Source organism: Onychostoma macrolepis, chromosome 13 (genome assembly GCF_012432095.1).
Source record: "Onychostoma macrolepis isolate SWU-2019 chromosome 13, ASM1243209v1, whole genome shotgun sequence".
Taxonomy (NCBI): domain Eukaryota; kingdom Metazoa; phylum Chordata; class Actinopteri; order Cypriniformes; family Cyprinidae; genus Onychostoma; species Onychostoma macrolepis.
Window position 1 is genome coordinate 18,045,210 of NC_081167.1, and position 22,159 is coordinate 18,067,368.

The 22,159-nt window shown below is 36.7% G+C and overlaps 1 protein-coding gene across 6 annotated transcripts in view; it reads right to left on the bottom strand.

Annotated features, from left to right (window-relative positions):
* The window catches only part of smap1 (small ArfGAP 1), a 122,947-nt gene that overhangs the window by 56,053 nt on the left and 44,735 nt on the right, over positions 1-22,159 (bottom strand). For 2 of the 6 annotated variants that reach the window (XM_058796445.1, XM_058796448.1), the window contains one exon: positions 20,413-20,490. The exons of 2 other annotated variants lie outside the window; for them this stretch is intronic. In XM_058796445.1, the coding sequence (XP_058652428.1) occupies positions 20,413-20,490 (78 nt within the window). Of the gene's footprint in view, positions 1-20,412; positions 20,494-22,159 lie in introns of all 6 variants that reach the window. 2 more of the 6 variants (XM_058796444.1, XM_058796447.1) reach the window with 1 other exon arrangement.

Genomic DNA, 22,159 nt, shown 5'->3' on the forward strand with positions numbered 1-22,159 from the left:
ATTCAATTCCTAACTCCCCTCTACTTACTTTAATATTGTGACTTTCCTTCCAGGGTTTTGTCTGACTGTGATGGTGAAGGTAATATTAGTAAAAGCTGAGCTGCGTTCAGGTGAGCTGTCTAACAGGATTGAGCGTGTTCGTATATCCTTTATTCCTTCCAACACCAACTGTCAGCACATTTCATATTTTTCCAAAGATTAGCTGGCTTTCCACTTCTTCAACTGCTCTAGAATCCATTTAAAATGCATGTCCAGTGTGTGGACATGCAGCTCTTAAGAGTTTATACGCATTCATATATTAAACGCAAATGTCCACTACAAGCCAGTACATTTTGATTTGTACCTTTCCTACAGCAATGCCATGATCCAGTGAAGGCATGACCCCTCTGTTCGCAGCCAGACAGACTCACATTCATTCATTCATTCATTCATGAGCAGCAGGCCATAATAACAAGCCTCCATTAAACATTGATCCTACATTAGCTCTATTCCAGAGAGTGTTATAGACACAGGGTTCCCAAACTTTTCCATTCCACGACCCACCTAGACAAGTAAAATCTATTTCTCGACCCACCAAAATATTTGAGATAAACAATTGTCATTACCTTAAGCTTAATCTTAATTAAAAGTTTAATATGGCAGAAATTAAGTATTTAGGAAAAATAACCAACTGTAAAATTTACATTAAAAAGTTTACAGACGTTAAAATATGAAACATGTAAAAACTCAAAACAGCACACTCTGGTGAACTGTAATCCGCTGTGAGTGTTGTTAAACTTCAGCGCAGAAAATGCAGCCCCATCTCACGGCAATTCGTACACGTACGAGTGAGGTCGCACGAATTAGCCACCACGTAAAATACGTACAAATTTGTCGCGAGATAGCGTTGGAAAATGCATTCATGATCTGTGTGTGTAGGGGAGAGCGGAGCACAACCCAACACGTTTTTTAGCAAAGCATAAGAATCGAAGCAGATCTAAAACAGTTTGGAGATTAAAATAATTGTGAAATAGGTAAAAATAATAAACGTGTCTCTCATTTTAAATAAATACTAAAAACCGAGATGACATTACTTCAGTTAGAAATTTACTTTTGTAATGGTTAAATGTTATATGCAATATCCTCAAAAGATTTTTGAACTCTGGCACATTTTTTCTCTATATAGAGATGATATGGCAAGGAAATAAGACGAAATTTCGTAAATTTTATTATGTGGAAATGTTTAAATCTTGTAGTGTTACAACCCGTACATGTGAAATGCTTTTTACAAACCGTTTCCTTATTGGTAGGTAGCCAAATGCATATGAAGGAACGAAAACAGCGCCGAGTTCAAACAGATGATAGAAATGAATGAACATAGCCTACCAGAAACAGTTTTCGTAACATTTGAATTTTCCTGTGTATGCAATCTCATGTAGAATACAGCACATTGAAGTGAGCGAGTTTCTTCTTATTAATAATGCGGACCGATCAAGCCTTTTAATAATGACGTCGCTCTGAGACCCTCACTGTTATTACAACTCGTTCGCGCCCATGCTTCAAAACATGCAACATGTTTTAAGTCGCAGACTCAATTGCAATTCAAAAACCTCACTAAGAATATTGCAATTCCTAACAAATGTTGATAGGCTATATCGTGTAGCCCTAGACTGAACTCTGTGAGTGTGTGTGTGTCATTATAACGCAAATTTAGCTGCAGCCAGGTGACTTTGTTCGACCCACCTTGTCCCACTCTGCGACTCACAGTTTGAAAACCCGTTATAGACCATCTATGGTAGACTGCAGTCCATACAAGGGACCATTATGTCTAAAAAGCAGAAGAATAGTACACAACTGATTACAGCTTCAAATGCTATTTTCTTTCATATTCAATGACTAGACGTTTCTAAGAAAAATGGATATAAGTGGTGCCGAGTCTCTACAATATTTTGGTTCTTAGATTTGGCTCTGGTACATTGGATTTTACCCTATCAAGTGAAGTCTGATCGCTTAGAAAACAATAGTACACACCTCACCTCAACAAGCCCCATGATGTAAGGTATCACTCATAACTGTAGCACAAACAGTGCAGAGTGAGTTGAGCTACAGTTTAATACTTTGAGTTACGAGGTTGTTCGAATCCCAAGTCCCAAACTGTGAACAACAGTGATGCTCGTCTTAGCAGACAACACTAATAAGACAAAGACTTCTAGTCATGGCTGGGGAGATCGACTTGGTGAAGTATATCTGTGTTATTGAGCAAAAACAAAAAGACGGTTTTCATTTGCTGAGGATCTGGAAGCAACAAGCACTAAGCAGACTAGGGTTGCACAGTACATGATACTAAAAAAATATTGTGGCATCAAATCAATAATCATAATTTTGTCAATTTTGGAATCTAACCAAGATTACAATGTGCTACTATTTAGCATTTAGCACAGTTTGGCAGCTCATGCAGTGTAGAGGAATTTTTTTAAAGCACTTAAGCATAAGAATCATTAAATGATTTTAATGGATTCAGAGAATTTGACATTAACTACTTAACCACTTAAACCTGTAATTTGCATTACTGTTCAAAAGTCTGGTGTCTGTAACGTTTTGAAAGAAGTCTCTTATACTCACCAAGACTCAAAAATACAGTAAAAATAAAATATTGGTAAATATTAAAATTTTTCAAGACTTTTGAATACATTTAAAAAAAAAAAAAAAATAATAATAATAATAATAATATATATATTTTTTTGCTGATGGCCAAGCATCATAATTTCAGCAGGCATTACTCCTTAAGGGCTTAAGAAACATTTGAAAACAGATATTTTTGTGGTAACTGTGCAACATTGTTTTCGGGATTCTTTTGTAAATAGAAAATTAAAAAACAGCATTTATTTGAAATAAACATTTTGTAACAATGTAAAAGTCTTTACAGTCACTTCTGATCAATTCAGATTGTCTTAGCTGAATAAAATGATTAATTTCATTCTTCTTACTGAATAGTAATATATTTATAAACCACATCCAGATAGATTTTTAACAAAAGAAAAGTATTTTAATCTTAAATGACATATTTACAATAAAATTAGCTAATTCTACAATACTATAGCAAAAAAAAATTACAATCTATTTACAAAAAAGGAAGTGAATTTTACAAATACTGAGACTGATAGCAAATTAACACAAAATTATTAATTCTATTGAAATCATTCAATCAATCGACTGAGGCCGTTCATCTGTTGCCATCGATACTGAGGTACCAAAGGCTGGTATTGTACCAAGTATTGGTATCAATCCAGTCCTACAGCAGACAGATGGAGCTTCCACTTCAGCCAACTGAATTTACTTTGTTCTACATCATCTCAGCCTGGCAAACACACAAACCTCTCAGAATGTTTTTATGCTGCTAAACAAACCATCATACATAGCAAAAGATGTTCACCTTTCTCTCACAGGTGCAGGATGTTGTCTGAAGGCTGTTTTATGTGGCAGAATCACTGTAAATCCCACCGTTGTGTCACACATGAAGTCAGACTGCCATTTTAATCAGCCTACACATTGACCTGGGGTCAGTGCTGGTCTCTTTCTCTTCCCTAAATCACACACACGGCTCTGGCGATCTCAACATGCAACTCACAGACTTTGGATCAGCAGAGGTCATGCTGGAGCACGACAGAAGCAACAGTCTCTTTCTCTCACACACACACACACACTGTCGTGGAGGTTCAGGAGAGGCTATGAATATCATTGTAAGGTCCTCGCTTGGCTGATTTTAACATAAGCCAGCAAGCGCCTTTGATGGCAAAGGAAATATGTATGGAGATTAACTCACAACGACAGACAAATGAAGGTTGTCGAGGGGGAAAATATGCATCAGACGCCACAAGGCAGGCACACCCGTTCCCCGCATTCAGCCATTCAGAGATGACCAAATTAAGGATTGATAGATAGCTAGCTGTGGAATGATGTTTGCACTCAACACAGGAAGGGAGAAAAATCAGGGCAGGCAGACTCGTCTTACTCTTAAAGGCGCAGTGTGTCATTTCTACACCACTAGCGATATAAAATTTATAGATTTTCAAAAAGAACTGTTTTCAAACAGGTTTACAACAGACACGCAAATGGGTAAAAAAACATTTAATTTGCTAAATTAAAAAAGGCTTTTATTTATATTTTATTAGGAAAATATGCTGAGTTATATAACATACAATTTATTTAATATAGAATCATTTGTAAATACATACATATAAAATGCAGAATAATTTAGGTGTTAAATACTGACTGGTTTGCAACTTATTTTGGCTTTAGTACAATAACAAAAATAAGTTTTTCAAACTTTTTTTTTTCCATAAAATTATGTAGATATTTAAAAATATTTTTTACTGTTAAAATCTATTGTTGTCAAAATAAAACTGATGAAATTTCATGGTTTCTGATCTTTACAGCAGAATGAAACTGTGAGAGAAAAATATTACTTTCATTAACACTTAAAGTGTGTGTGTGTGTGTGTGTGTGTGCACTTGTACAGCTATCTTTGTGAGGGCCGGTTTGAGTTTTAGACCATCGGAGTGAGTACAATCATGTAAAGTGAGGACATTTTGGCCGGTCCTCACTTTCTGGGACCCCTTTAAAGGCCTGTTTGAGGGTCAAGACTTGGTTTTAGGGGTCAGGTTATAATTGAGTAAAGGGTAGGTTTAGGGTAAGGGTTTGGGTGATGCACTTAGTTCTGAAGGTTAGGGTTAGGGTAAGGAGCTAGAGATCGCATGTGTCAGTGTATGTCCTCACAAAGATAGCTATACAGAGTTGTGTGTGTGTGTGTGTGTGTGTGTGTGTGTGTGTGTGTGTGTGTGTGTATACACACATACATATACAGGTGCATATCAATAAATTAGAATGTCGTGGAACAGTTTATATGGAAGCCCAGGTTTCTTTGACAGTGGCCTTCAGCTCATCTGCATTTTTTGGTCTCTTGTTTCTCGTTTTCCTCTTGACAATACCCCAGATTCTCTATGGGGTTCAGGTCTGGGGAGTTTGCTGGCCAGTCAAGCACACCAACACCATGGTCATTTAACCAACTTTTGGTGCTTTTGGCAGTGTGGGCAGGTGCCAAATCCTGCTGGGAAATGAAATCAGCATCTTTAAAAAGCTGGTCAGCAGAAGGAAGCATGAAGTGCTCCAAAATTTCTTGGTAAACAGGTGCAGTGACTTTGGTTTTCAAAAAACACAATGGACCAACACCAGCAGATGACATTGCACCCCAAATCATTACAGACTGTGGAAACTTAACACTGAGCTTCTCCACCCTTCCTCCAGACTCTAGGACCTTGGTTTCCAAATGAAATACAAAACTTGCTCTCATCTGAAAAGAGGACTTTGGACCACTGAGCAACAGTCCAGTTCTTCTTCTCCTTAGCCCAGGTAAGACGCCTCTGACGTTGTCTGTGGTTCAGGAGAGAACAACTGTAGCCAAATTCCTTGACATGTCTGTGTGTGGTGGCTCTTGATGCCTTGACCCCAGCCTCAGTCCATTCCTTGTGAAGTTCACCCAAATTTTTGAATTGATTTTGCTTGACAATCCTCATAAGGCTGTGGTTCCAAAAATCACCAGAGTTAAAAGAACCAAAGACTTAAACTACTTCAGTCTGTGTGCACTGAATTTATTTAATACATGAGTTTCACAATTTGAGTTGAATTACTGAAACAAATTAACTTTTCCACGACATTCTAATTTATTGAGATGCACCTGTATATACACACACACACATACGTTTGTGTGTGTGTGTGTGTGTGTGTGTGTGTGTGTGTATGTATATACATTATTAGTGTTGAGTGATATGCTCAATTTTCATATTGTCAACCTGTGAGATCGCCGATACACGATATTATTATGCTAATTTATTTACTTAGTTTCATTGCTGGAAAGTGAACCAACTCCAGCGTACGGCTAAAAGCAGCCTAAAGCTTTTAATATGACTGAATTTGTATTTAACATGATAAAAAATGAATAGAAATGTCGTAAGTTACAAATTATAATGCTTACATTTCCTCAGTTATTCAAAAAGCAGCTACAGAAAACAAGCCAAGAACATTAGGCTACATTACCAAGGAACATCATCACAAGCTCAGTCTAGCACAAGTTTATGCACTTTAAAAACACTCCGCTATAATCAGTGAATCTACACTGTAAGATGAATAAATCTCTTATACTTGCATCACACATAGCCTGCATCTGCACTTTGTTGTTTATGATGAGAGAATTCACGAGTCAGAATTCAGTCAGCATGCGCTGAACAATGGAATATATACACACACACACACACACATACGTTTGTGTGTGTGTGTGTGTGTGTGTGTGTGTGTGTGTGTATATACATTATTAGTGTTGAGTGATATGCTCAATTTTCATATTGTCAACCTGTGAGATCGCCGATACACGATATTATTATGCTAATTTATTTACTTAGTTTCATTGCTGGAAAGTGAACCAACTCCAGCGTACGGCTAAAAGCAGCCTAAAGCTTTTAATATGACTGAATTTGTATTTAACATGATAAAAAATGAATAGAAATGTCGTAAGTTACAAATTATAATGCTTACATTTCCTCAGTTATTCAAAAAGCAGCTACAGAAAACAAGCCAAGAACATTAGGCTACATTACCAAGGAACATCATCACAAGCTCAGTCTAGCACAAGTTTATGCACTTTAAAAACACTCCCGCTATAATCAGTGAATCTACACTGTAAGATGAATAAATCTCTTATACTTGCATCACACATAGCCTGCATCTGCACTTTGTTGTTTATGATGAGAGAATTCACGAGTCAGAATTCAGTCAGCATGCGCTGAACAATGGAATATATACACACACACACACAAACACACATTACTTATTTAAGTGTTAAAAACTTACAACTTGTTAGTAACTTATTTTGGCTTTAGAACAATGACAAATAAAATAAGTAACAGATATTTGATGAGATTTGGGGGGTTGGGGCATTAGAAAACCTCAGGCCTAAGGTATTGGTATTGATGCAGCATGAGGCTTTGGTACCTCAGTTTCAAACCAAACTGTTTATATTGGTTTTGTACAGCAGACAGATGGACTATCTACTACAGCCAACTGAATGCAGTTTGTTCTACATCAGTGTGCTGGTTTTGTGTGTGTGGATGAGCACACATGGGCTGTCACGTATGGCCACAGGCACCAGCCCCAAAGGCATAAAGGTGCTGAACTGCCCTGTCAGGATCTCTCCCTCCATTCCTTCATTTTTCACTCTTTTCCCTTCATCTCATCCCAGTCTCTCTGGGAACGGCACAAGACTGCGCTAGAACAGAAGGTGCCTACGCAGTGCTAGCTCTGCCTCCCATAAAGCTTAGTCGTCTTTCTGGAGTTACAAAGACCGTGAATATTCTTGACTCAGTGGAGCGGAAAACGGAGAGATTGCAGCTGGACTTCCAAAGGCCACTGCATTTTTTAATCTTCTCCACTGTGACCAACACTTCCAACTTCATACTGTACAACCACACATAGTTGAGACAGAAATGTCAAGAGCATGGGATAGTGGACTATTGGTATGCGAACCAAAAACGAGTTGCTGCTTGTTCTGAAAGCAGGGAAGGTGTAATGTTAAAGGTAAATAACAAAATGCAACTAATCATGTAATGGAACATAGACAGGATAGCAAAATAAACAACTTTTATTTTTAATATTTAATATTTATTTCTATATTAATGTGCAGAGTTGCAATACGTTTTTTGGCAAACAAACAGCCTACAGTTAATGTAAAACTATTGTATATTCTTATTATTATTAATATGTTGAATAGGTTAGTAATTCTACTGTTGCTGCCATTTTATAAAATCAATAGTGCAACAGTGCTTTTCAATGGCTTTGGTTCCTGAAGTATGTTTCACATAAGACTTTTTTTTTTTTTTAATTCGATTTTCTTCATTAAAGAAATGAAGATAAAGAGATGCATTTTTTAAGTAAAAGAGAGCTTTTATGAAGTAAATAATTACGAACCCATTAAGCACTGTAAATTAGGGCTGTGTGATTAATCGAAATCGAACCACAATCGCAATTTGAGATGTTGTGATTTACTAATCGAAAAGCCTGCGATGTGGACGCGATATTCTCTGTTCCAGATCAAACGCAAATGCATGACTGCTAGCCTTGAGTGGCAAAAAAAACAAAAAACACGCCCGAGTGGGATTATGGCATCTACAAGGTCAGATCAATAGAGTGGGGGAACTATGATGTCACTTTGTAGGCGAAAACCCGGAAGCGAGTTAGCATTTTAGCGCTTCCGATTTCATCGTCTCAGAGTCAATGGGTTTTTTTTAATGGGATTTTGGTTAAATCCCTTAAATAAGGTCCGTGGTTCACGCAAGCTCAAGATACTTTCACATTTTATTCTACGACATAAAACATACCAGTCACACCACACTCGTGGTTTTTTAAAACTGTTATGTTTCTTAAAAAAGACGGTTGCAAACAAGTTGCTAAATGGGACTACAGACGCTGTCGGAGACATTAAACGTCATCACGCCGAACAGTATATCAATTTAGTATTTTGCAGTTGTAGTATAATTTATAATACAATTAATTTTAGGATAACCAATGAATAGTTAACAGCATTTTATATTGTTGTTCGACAATGTTTTTTTGTTTTGCCCCAAAATGCGACATGTCTTCGCAGGGAAGATGCTCGTTTTATCGTTTACTAATGCGGAGACTCTGGGTTCGTACCATAAGGTAAATTCATATTATGATTATTACATGTAAACACCACATTTACCGGCTTTATGTGGTGAAAGTGGAACTTTAACGATGCATATTGCTTAAAGCCACGTCAAGCCAAGTTGTTAGAAAGAGATTGTAGAAGCAAGGATAAAATAATATTTTAGGTTTAATGGAAACCATAAGAATTTCTGTGATGGTTTCTATTGTTTTTTTCAGCAGAGTAACGATACCCATACTGTGCAAATCAAATTGCAATTGCAATATCTGTCAAAAAAAAAAAAAAAAAATTATATTTTCCCCAAATCGCACAGCCCTACTGTAAATTACATAAATTAAAAACAATGGACAAATAAAACTACTGATTTAAAGATTGATTATAAACAACATATTTGCATGCGAGTCGGTGGGTGCAATAAAAGTTATTTTGGTGTGATTTGCTCACTGTGATTCTTTGATTGGTGGAGTTTTTCATCATGAATACCACTTCTTACGTGATTATTTAAAAAATAAGTTGAAATAATGCACACTGATAGCTTCAAAAAAAGTATCAATTTACAAACTTGTAAGCTCACAATAGGTTTGTTTTTAAAGGTTAAGTTACCATTAATTCAATTCCTTCATGGAGAAAATGAAGGACACATACGGAACCCTGCTGCACACCATACTAAAACCATCTTGAAAATGTTGCGATTTTAAAATCTTCCCTTAAAGCACCTCTGATATAGTCATTTGGTCATTTAATTTTGAGCATCCTACCACGAGCGTTTCACTTTTAAGGTGGCATGTCAAATTAAAAGTGGCCTAAAACTGTTAATCTTTAGATCACAAGAACTCTCTTTCACATTACTGAACCCGGAACCAGCATATTTAAGACAACCAGTTAACTAATCATTCAGGCAACCTATCAACTAGTTTTGCATTTTCCTATTTTATATGCTAGTGGGTTGCCAGTATATGCCCAATGTAAAATCCTGAAGCAAAGCTAGTTGAGAACCATTTGTGCAGGACAACAGAGCATGAAGAGTAAGAAGTTACGCAGAGAGTAAGAGAACAGAAAAAGTGAGACACCACTGAAGAAAAAATGCAGCACTCTGCCCTCTGTGTGACTCCTTCTCCGCTCTCACTCAGGGCCACCCATCCTCGTCCTCTCGCCTGTCAATCAAATACCTCCATTGTGCTCTCTGACAGCTAGATGACAATACACATTTCCAAATGCCTCACACACTCTGTTTTCTCTCACACACGAAACACGGCTATTTTGAATGCCTTTTTCTCCGCGTTTCTTTTCTGCGTTACGATCCCAGATGACCCCAAACTGTGCTTCAGGGGAGGGGAAGATGTGTGTGACTCTGTGTGGTTATGAAGTGTAGCCCAAAGGAAAGCAAGGTGCCTGAAGTGACACAAGTACAAATGTAAGATGCCCGTTCGGGGCTTTTTTTCCCCTTGTGCTGTAGAGTTGTGAATGTGCAATGTCGACTAGACGCAAAATTTTAAATTATTGCTGCTGTGGCTATTTCAGCACATCTAAGTGTTTGCTTCTTTGCTCAACATCTCTGCAGTACAGAGAGATGAAGTCAAGCCTGCAATATATGTTACCCTAAGTGTCCACTGGCGCGAAAGAAACCCGGTCGATACCGCTGTAGCATTTGCTTAGGATCAGTGATGATCGTTGGGGCTTTATGTTTTAAAAAGACCCTTTTAGCCTTTTGACATTTGCATATAAATTACAGACCTGGCCCCACATTCTACATTTATATGGGTGCTAAATTGCCAATGGTTTTCCACCACTATCAAGAAGATGCTAAACAGATCAACTCTCTGGTCTCCCCTCGAACTTCTAACATATTCCAAAGAGAAGTAAATGACCCCCAGTGCCAGGCACCAACGGCCTGACTAGACCAGTGGTCTTACCTCCACAAACACCATACACATCACACACAAAGACATTTTCTTTATTTAAGCCATATATAAGCGGTTATAAATATATCTGGTATATGCATGTGTTGTATGCATGTTCCCCTATTATATTAGCCTAGTTACAACTCTTTATTTGTATTAGTTAGACTCTAAACGCCTTTATTCAAGTGTTTGAGTGTATCTCTGCTTTAATATCTTCTAGAGGTTTCTTTCTTGGTATCAAAATGATCTTCTCTTTATTTCTCAAGCAATGATGTACACTATGTGATCGTGAAATGCATCATACAATTTTTACTATGCTTCGAAGTAAAACTGCAGCAACTCTCCACACCAGCAATAAAAATGCAAATGTACCATAAACGGAGACAAAGAAAGTTTCTCCCGCTCAAAATTCATGCCTCTGATTGGCCATTCCACCCAAAAGGTGGGTGTGGATAGGAACTATCAAAAGTCCCTAACTCAGACTAACCGTGGCTCAAAAAACCTTTCTTCTTGAGACGGACACACTCCAAGACCCTTCAAAACTATCCTCCTGAGTTTGATTTTCTGGCAGTTTTTATCTTCAAGTAACTTACATCAATTCGTTGTGGACTTTCCCATCTTCAGAAGAACCAGAGGAAAACCGCCAGATCACTCCTAAAGAACTCATCAAGAACCTCTGTTGTCTACCGCATCAGGACTCTTGTTTAGCACTAGTTAGATGCGTGTTTAAGTTTGAGCCCCTTTTAAGGTGATTTTTGATTCTCTGATGATTCTCAATTAGGTTGTGGTTAATTGATGTGAAAAACTGCCATTCTTTTGTTCTTCTCTTTCTTTCCTTCATTTGGTATATACATAGGTTTTGCTTAGTTTAGTTGCATGTTAGCTATAGTTTCATTTATTAACCCTCTGGGGTCTGAGGTCATTTTGGGGCCCTTAAGATGTTTTGACATGCCCTGATATTTGTGCTTATTTCAGCTACTTAAAAGATACTACTGACCAACGTGTAATTTTTTTTGTATTCAGCACAAACTGTGCTACAATAATATGTGACCAAGATGGATGTACATGTCTGCATTTTTTAGAAAAAAAATATTATGCGTGGTTAGTAAGTTTCGGGGAAAAAAATGTAGCTGAAATAAGGCCTTAAAACCCACACTAAATAGTTGTGAATAAGACTTTTGAGTAATCAGTCTTGTAGGCTAGAATATTTACTTCAAAATTATGTGAAAATCATTCTGCTTACTCATTCACAGAAAACAATATATTGATTTAAATTTTTCAAGACATGTTTTGTGTTCGAGGGTCTATATGCGAGGGAGTGGCAATGGCCTTGAATATTAAGTGAGTCTCACCTGAAAGACAAAGGGCCCTCCCCTAATGGCCTCTAATGGCCCATCAGTGTGACTGTGACTCTGAGGCAGGTAAAAGAGAATGTGAGGAGATTGAAAAAAAGGTTTTTTTAAATTATTTGTATTTTATTTACAACACAGTATAATCAAAACATGCATAATGAAGGTCAAAGACACATTATTGTGCACACTGATCTAACCACAGTGATGTGAACAGACTTTGAGTCATTCCTGCAACAGATTCTGTTCAAGAAGTAAATCATACCTGATATTTACGCGTGTTATTTAAGTGTTTCTAATTCTTTCCATGGATTCAAGAAGAAAAAAAACAATCAGTAGAAAAGGAGCTTGTTTTAACAGAATATCAGTGTAGTTGAACATCTGATGTTGGTACAGCGCTCTCAGAGGAAACAGTTTGAAGAGACATCAGGATACATCTGGTGCTGGTATCCGATTCAAAATACAAACCACCAAAAAAAAAAAAAAACATTTGTGAGCATGTTAATATCAGGAACATACACATACACATATACATATATATACACACACACACACACACATATACACACACAGGTGCTGGTCATATAATTAGAATATCATCAAAAAGTTGATTTATTTCACTAATTCCATTCAAAAAGTGAAACTTGTATATTATATTCATTCATTACTCACAAACTGATATATTTCAAATGTTTATTTCTTTTAATTTTGATGATTAGAGCTTACAGCTCATGAAAGTCAAAAATCTGTATCTCAAAATATTAGAATATTACTTAAGACCAATACAAAGAAAGGATTTTTGGAAATCTTGGCCAAATGAAAAGTATGAAAATGAAAAGTATGAGCATGTACAGCACTCAATACTTAGTTGGGGCTCCTTTTGCCTGAATTACTGCTGCAATGCGGTGTGGCATGGAGTCGATCAGTCTGTGGCACTGCTCAGGTGTTATGAGAGCCCAGGTTGCTCTGATAGTGGCCTTCAGCTCATCTGCATTGTTGGGTCTGGTGTCTCTCATCTTCCTCTTGACAATACCCCATAGATTCTCTATGGGGTTCAGGTCAAGCGGTTGCTGGCCAATCAAGCACAGTAACACTATGGTCATTGAACCAGCTTTTGGTACCTTTGGCAGTGTGGGCAGGTGCCAAGTCCTGCTGGAAAATGAAATCAGCATCTCCATAAAGCTTGTCAACAGAAGGAAGCATGAAGTGCTCTAAAATTTCCTGGTAGATGGCTGCGTTGACTGTGGACATCAGAAAACACAGTGGACCAACACCAGCAGATGACATGGCAGCCCAAATCATCACTGACTGTGGAAACTTCACACTGGACTTCAAGCAATATGAATTCTGTGCCTCTCCACTCTTCCTTCAGACTCTGGGACCTTGATTTCCAAATGAAATGCAAAATTTACTTTCATCCGAAAAGAGGACTTTGGACCACTGAGCAACAGTCCAGTTCTTTTTCTCCACATCCCAGTTAAGATGCTTCTGACATTGTCTCTGGTTCAGAAGTGGCTTGGTGGCCCTTTTCCTGAAGGCGTCTGAGCGTGGTGACTCTTGATGCACTGACTCCAGCTTCAGTTCTCTCCTTGTGAAGCTCTCCCAAGTGTTTGAATCGGCTTTGCTTGACTGTATTGTCAAGCTTGCGGTCATCCCTGTTGCTTGTGCACCTTTTCCTACCCAAATTCTTCCTTCCAGTCAACTTTGCATTTAATATGCTTTGATACAGCACTCTGTAAACAGCCACACCTTTCAGTAATGACCTTCTGTGACTTACCCTCTTTGTGGAGGGTGTCAATGTTCGTCTTCTGGATCATTGCCAAGTCAGCAGTCTTCCCCATTATTGTGGTTTCAAAGAACAAGAGATACCCAGAATTTATACTGTAGGGATGGTCATTTATTCAAACTCAAATGTAAATATTCTTATATATATATATATATATATATATATATATATATATATACATACATACACACACACACACACATATACACACACATATATAGGTTTTGTAGCCATAGACTCACACATGCTTTGTACTATCATTAAAAAAAAAAAGAGAAAGGAATCTTATATCTGAGAAACTAATTATTATTGTTTAGCACGTTATTAAAATCTATTTCTGAACAGAGTAGGCTATTAATAATAAACATGTACTAAACATACTTAGACTCGTAGCATTCATCATGTTACGGTGTACACTCATATTACTTTTATTGTTTTATATAGAGCATGAAAACATCATTGCGCCGTAAGAAATTTAAATACAATGAATTGCCTTTCATATTCAAAATGTTTTACACGATTTCAAACACTGTAGTCAGGAATTATAGTTTGGGAAAAACCCAACTATGATTTTGTAGTCATATAGCCTAGTAGGCTATGTATGATTTTATAGTAGCCTATGATATGATTCTGTAGCCACAGACTCAAGCAAGCTTTGTACCATAAAAGGATGTACTTTGTACTATAAAAAAATGATATTTTATATCTGAGAAACTAATTATTATTGTTTAGCACGCTATTAAAATCTATTTGTGAACATTTTTGTGAGTATTAATAATAAACATGGTCTAAATATTCTTAGACACGTAGCATTCATCATGTTGTCTTTGGGAAAAACCCAACTAACTGTTAGTAAATCTGTCACAATAAAAGGGTAACTAATGCAAAAAAGAAACATTACTTACTCATCAGATTGATGTCCTCTACTGGATGAAATAGTGTTCTTCTTTCGAGGGAAATCCTGCTTTTACTCAGCGCGTCTTCTTCCAGAAACGAACAGTAGCCGCGATGAGGAGCTCCGCTCTTTGTTTGTGTTGGGCGTTTGCACGTGCGCACATCCCACGCGGCTATTTACATATGAACGGCGCGAGCCGCGCGGGGGCAGGATCACATTAGAGATAATGAGTCAGACTGGAAAGACTGAACATCGTGTTGGTTTCATACGGATTACTTCATCACAGAATGTTTGTTTTCGACAAGACTTGCTTAATTTCAAAGTAGACACTTCAAGCTTTCTATAGATATAACCCCCATGTCTCTGTGTTGAGTATTTGCTGAGTTACAGTTCATTTTAGTGACGCATTTCTAAAAACAGTTCGCGGAGACGGAGAAGACAGAGCGCGCACCCTGTTTGTTTTCTTATTTTTCCAAAAGCACAAAGTTGTGTTGTTATTGTGAGTGTACACAAAAAAAAAGTAGACACTTAACAGTTTCGATTGATGTATAACACTTATTTGTGTGACCAAAATCAACAGAGTATTTTTAGTGTCTTTTCCACTGATCTTAAAAAAAACCGAGTTGGTCTCGCCGGCGAGACAGCCGACCCCAGAGAGTTAAATCCCTTATGTAGCATCTGGACCAATCAGACACAATTTTTCATTTGATTTAACAAATCAATTAGTTATTAGATTAACAAATAATCACAGACCCCTCACCCAATACGCATACTGGGTGCCCCTATGTCTGTGGATGCCTCCAGGCCCCCGGTTCCATGGCAACCGATCTGATAACACTAGTTTTACTGCTCAAAGGAATGCGGGCAAAGCAACACTCCCCTTAGGAAAGAGACATTATTCCATAAAAATGGACTCTTCTCTAATTAATTCATAGAAAAACCTTTCTTTGAATGAACACACATATCTTCAGGTCATTGTGTATATTATTACAGTTCTTGTATATGTTCTTGTGTATTGTATCCTGTTTTATGCATGCTTATGATAGATCACTAGTTAATATTACCTCACTCATACTATGTTTGGTCTCTATCAATTCGTCTTCGGATGATCTAATTGAGAGTGAATATTACATGTTGATACCTATGCAACATATTAGTGTCCTAAGAATCTTTAATAGTTTGTATATCAACTTCCAATCCAACCCCTTTGCAAATTACCATACTCAGAGACAAAGAGTCGTAAAACCTTCCCTCCAAAAGTTCAGGACTCCATTGGCTCTTTGACACCCCAGAGGTGTGACCTCTATATCAGAAAAAGCTCTCACATCAGTGATGCCCCTCCAGTCTGCGGTTCTTTACAGATACTGAGAAGATGAGGATGTGAGCTAGAACACTTCTGGACCCATAAGTTTTGTGCCAGGCCTTGCAGCCTTGACTTTCCATTCAACCAAAGGTCCTCGGACCTCAGATGATCTCTTTCTTAGCTCTTTTTCACTTTCTACCTGGGAAGGAACTCCCAATCACCACCGAGCCAGAATAACATCTGTTGGAATTCATCACTCTTCAACCCGGAAGAACGTGATCGCGAGTCCAAAACCTTGAAACCATCAAAGACTTTTCATCCGAGACTGCATTCCGGACACTCGCCAACGACCAAGGAAGTGCAAATATGTTACATCTAACTAAACTAAACTAAACTAAACAGAGGTTTAGTATAAGCTATAGACCCCGTTATAAACGGTGCTGATGGTTTTACTCAGAATGCAGTTATGGAAAGAGTCAGTTAACCACCTGTTTTCTCTAATGGCTTCATTCATTCACTTTAGCTCCCCTTTTGTATATACGCTTGAGTGTATGTATGTTTGTTTAGATTAGTTATGCGTGTTAGCATTTAGTTAATAAAAGTTGTGCGCACAAATTACATGAGTTTCTGGTTCTGCCTTGCAAATTAATGTCCCTTTAAGATTTTTGATCCTTACTACATGCTCTAATGCATTAATACTTAGGAAAGTATTTTCTGTGGCCACGAAAATATCCTTTCTTAGAGTTGATATGAACTTACACTGAATGTTCGCTGGACGAACATATCAGTTGATGGCAATTTAATTCTGCTACAATTATTACTGTCAGCCGACATAATTGTAATTAATCATAATTAATTGTAATTATTTATATACATTTCCCTTTTGAACTGATTTGCTACACTTATTTTCACAATTGATTGTCTCTGTGTCCTGCTCACGATTTGAAGTCACTGAATGCTGCTCCTTGCTACATGCTAAACTACTGCTAGTACTGAATAAAGTAAGAAAGCTATTCTTCCTTGGCCAGGAAAATAATCTTTCCTAGAACTGATAAATGATTATATTGTCTGCTCGGTGGACGGACAGATCAAATAATTGTAATATCGATTCTACTACAGTTAATTCTAAGATCTAATCTAAATATTTATTATTAATTATAACTAGTTATAATTAATTATAAATATTTCCCTTTTAAGCTAATTTGCTACACTGCTCAAAGCGCTAGAGATCAGATGCTCTGGGGGTTTGTCGGTAAAATGAACAGCAGTGTGGCTGTTTCCATGCAGACTATGATTGCGTTCAATACATGCTCAATAAAGTCATCATCGTGTATACGCTAGATTACAGTTAAAATAATGCAAACTTTATTTCTGTATGGAGTTAATGTAATACAAGTTTTGATTGTTATTTTAAAATGTTTGTGGTATTCAGTAATAAAGTCAAATTACAAAATCTACATGGATTTGTGAAAAAGAAATATTTTGTTTTTAGATGTGAGAGTAAAGACTTACAAAAATTATTCCAAATAAATGCAGTTCTTTTGAAGTTTAGATTTAAAGAATCCTGAAGAAAATGCAACAGTTTTCACAAAAATATTAGTATTAAGTATTATATATTAATATAAAAGTAATATATATTAATATTACCATTTTCAACATTGATAATAATGATTCTTGAGCAGCTTTGGCATCAAAGCAATAATTTACATTTTAAAATATATTAAAAAAGAAAACAGTTACTTTAAATAACTTTTCACATTATTACCATTTTTACTTCATTTTGATCAGATAAAGTAAGTTCAGTAAGCATAGGAGTCTTCTTTCAAATACACGCAACTAACCTGTCCAACCTCAAAAAATAAACTCAAAACTATATGCAGATGTTTCCTTCTAACTGTTAAAATCTATCAACAGAATAAAATCATGATCAATCTCATCATTTTTGAAAGCACAATGTAACTATAATAATCTGAAAATCCCTGCCACACAGTATCAGTGCAACAAATTGACCACATTCTAGCCACAATGAAATTTTAATTATATAATAGTAATGATAGCAACGTGTCAACGTGATTTAAGCACAGAATCCACCAGAAACGTGTCTGTATCATCCTTATTTGCATAAATTTTCTCAACCATCTGACATTCGGACCACCATCAATACACAATCTCCCATGAGGCTTTTAACTAAAACGAACTTAGAGATTCTAATCTCCTGCAAAGAGATGTATGAATATGCAAGACAAATTAAACTCCAGTGCTCAGGGGTGTTTGATTTCACAGGAAAGACAGGACTGTGATCTTCCTTATGGTCACTGAACACTGTCTGACTTATGTGATTCTCAAAATCTCAGATTTGTTAAAAATGTAAGGGTAGCACTTTATTTTACAGTACGTGTACTTCCCTGGTACATACATGGTAAATATCTTGTACCTACAGGCAAATGAGTGGTAACACAAGGTACTTACCTGAGGTGTATGTACATGGTAACAAATAAGAAACACGACTGTACTTAACAGTCGTACATGCATGGTAATTAGTTTGTGCATACAGACAAGTGTGGGTAAGAATGGTCACTTACAGGTAGTGCCCGTACATGGCAAATAATTAGATACTTTACTGTACTTACTAATCCTGCTAAAAAAACAATAGAAGCCCAATAGAACCCATCACAGAAATTCCAATGGTTTCCATTAAAATACCATTATAAACCATTAGCTTTTTCCAGTAAAACCATTACAAAATTCCTTTTTGTAGTGTGTTTTGGGCATAAATCCAATAGGATTTAACATCCCACCAATAGAATCCATCGCATACCAGTAGACACCATTATAGTTTCCATTAAAACCAATACAATTCCCATCATAACCATTAAAACCATCACATTTTCATGGTAATGCATGGTAATTAGTTTGTACATGCAGACAAGTGTGGGTAAGAACGGTCACTTACAGGTAGTGCCCGTACATGGTAAATAATTAGATATTTTACTGTACTTACTAATGTGTATATACATGGTAAATAAGTAGTACTTACGGACAAGTGGGTACAAACAGGCACGTCCTTACAGTATCCGTATATGGTAACTAATAAGACACATTACTGTACATACTAATGGTATGTACATGGTAAATGTGTAGCACCTAAGGAAAAATGTGCTATTATGTGGTAACAAACAAGACACGTACTGTACTTGGTATACACGTGGTAAATATGTAGTACTTACAAACAAGTGTGTGTTAATGTTAAATTGCTCTCCACAACATTGCTTACAAAGCTTGAAGAATTGGTAATTCCTGTGTAATGTTTATGTAAAATGGTGCACTTTATTTTACAGTCCTATTTCCATATACTTACTATGTACCATCTACCATCAATTACTCATACATAGAAAGTATATGGAAATAGGACTATAAAATAAATTCCACCATAAGTACTACATATTTACCACGTGTATACCAAGTACAGTATGCGTCTTGTTTGTTACCACATAATAGCCCATTTTTCCGTAGGTGCTACATATTTACCATGTACATACCATTAGTATGCATAGTAATGTGTCTTATTAGCTACCATATACGGATACTGTAAGGACCTGCCTGTGTTTGTACCCACTTGTCCGTAAGTACTACATATTTACCATGTATATACACATTAGTAAGTACAGTAAAATATCTAATTATTTACCATGTACGGGCACTACCTGTAAGTGACCGTTCTTATTTGTGACCCTGGACCACAAAACCAGTCTTAAGTGTCAATTTTTTGAAATTGAGATTTATACATCATCTGAAAGTTGAATAAATAAGCTTTCCATCGATGTATAGTTTGTTAGGATAGGACAATATTTGGCCGAGATACAGCTATTTGAAAATCTGGAATCTGAGGGTGCAAAAAAATCTAAATATTGAGAAAATCGCCTTTAAAGTTGTCCAAATTAATTCTTAGCAAAGCATATTACTAATCAAAAATGACGTTTTGATATATTTACAGTAGTACATTTACAAAATATCTTCATGGAATATGATTTTTATTTAATATACTAATCATTTTTGGCATAAAAGAAAAATCTATAATTTTGACCAATACATTGTATTTTTGGCTATTGCTACAAATATACCCCAGCGACTTAAGACTGGTTTTGTGGTCCAGGGTCACATTTGTTACCATGTACATACACTTCAGGTAAGTACTTTGTGTTACCACTCATTTGCCTGTAGGTACAAGATATTTACCATGTATGTACCAGGGAAGTACACAAACTGTAAAATAAAGTGCTACCAATGTGAAAACTCAAAAATCAAGTAAAATACAGCAAAAATATTTGTGAAGAATTTCCCTTATGGTCCAGCAACAAGCACCTGAAGTTCTCCAAACAGAATGTCGTCAACTGAGTCATAAACACAGCACTTATTAAAAAGGGTAACGTCTCCAGTCTATTTGGTCAGTAATGAGGTAAATTACCTTCTCAAAAACTGCTGGCTTGTTCCCTTTATCTATGTCTTTTTCCCTCTTCTTCTCCTCCTTTTTCTTCTCTCTCTCCTTCTGTGTCAGAATAAAGAAAAGAAAATTATGAAAAAAACACATTTAGGAGTTTGCGCGCACACAAGAAATTGAAGGAGGAAAAAAAATGTTGAGTCAGCTACAAGTCTAAGGTGTCTTTAGGGCACAAGGCTTGCAGTTTTGCTTTGAGGTCTGTACTTTGACAGCTTAGATATGGCTACCACAGCTTAAAACACACACACACACACAAACAAACACATCTACATATAGGTTTCTTCAACTATGGGCACACTGCAGAAGAACTCTAAAAAAATGTTAAATTAAATGGAAGAATATTTTATCTTGCTAAGGATAATTTCAAAGTTAGCATTTTATCCATCACAAATATATTGAATATTTTTATGAACAACTTCAGAGATAAACGTTTCATATTTAATCTTTTCATCTCATATTTCAATTACAATTAATCATACCCTTTTATTCAATACTTTTTGCAAACTCCTTTTGCCAAGATAACAGCTCTGAATCTTCACCTATAATGCCTGATAAGTTTGGAGAACACCTGACAAGAGATCAGAGACCATTCCTTCATCCAGAATCACTCCAGACCCTTTAGATTCACAGCTCCATGTTGGTGCTTCTTCTCTTCAGTTCACCACTCATTTTCTATAGGGTTCAGGTCAGAGGACAGGGACGGCCATAGCAGAAGCTTGGTTTTGTTTTCTGTGACCCATTTTTGTTTTAGTTTTGATGTGTGTTTGTGGATCATTGTCCTGTTGGAAGATCCAACCACGGCCCATTATAAGATTTCTGCCTGGACAGTCAGTTTTTAATTTTTTATCTGTTGGTATTTAATTGAATCCATGATGCCATATATCTGAACAAGATATCCAGTACCTCCAGCAGAAAAATAGGCCCACAACATTAAAGATCCAGCAATATATTTTATTGTACACATGGGGTACTTTTTTAGCCCCGTGTGCACCAAACCCATCTTGAGTGTTTGCTGCTAAAAAGCTCTTTTTTTTAGTTTCATCTGACCATAGATGCCAGTGCTATTTGAAGTTCCAGTCGTGTCTGATAACTGAATATGCTGGAATTTGTTTTTGGATGAGCGAGGAGAATTTTTCATGAAACCCTCCCAAGCAACATGTGGTGATGTAGGGGCTGTTTGATGATTTTTATTTTTTATTTTATTTTCATTTTTTTTGAGGCTTTCGGACCCCAAGAATCAACTAATCTCCGCAATTCTCCAACTGTGATCCTTGGAGAGTCTTTGGCCACTCAAACACTCCTCCTCATTGTGCATTAGGACGATATAGACACACATCCTCTTCCAGGCAGATTTGTGACATCTTTAGTTGATTGGAACCTCTTAATTATTGCCATGATGGTGGAAATGGGGATTTTCAATGATTTAGCTCCTTTCTTACAGTCACTTTCTAAATTTGTGAAGTTCAACAATCTTTTTCTGCACATCAGAAATATATTCTTTGATTTTACTGATCAATGATTAAGGGAATTTGGCCTCTGTGTTCCTCATATTTATAATCCTGTGAAACAGGAAGCCAAGGCTGGACAATTTCATGTTCCTAAGCCCTATTCGGACGGGACTAGTTTTATAGGGGGTCGTTAGAGAAATGTGTTTCAAAGACGTACTTGGTGATTTTAATCCCGTTCGAATCTGCCATGCCTGTTTTTTTCCTCA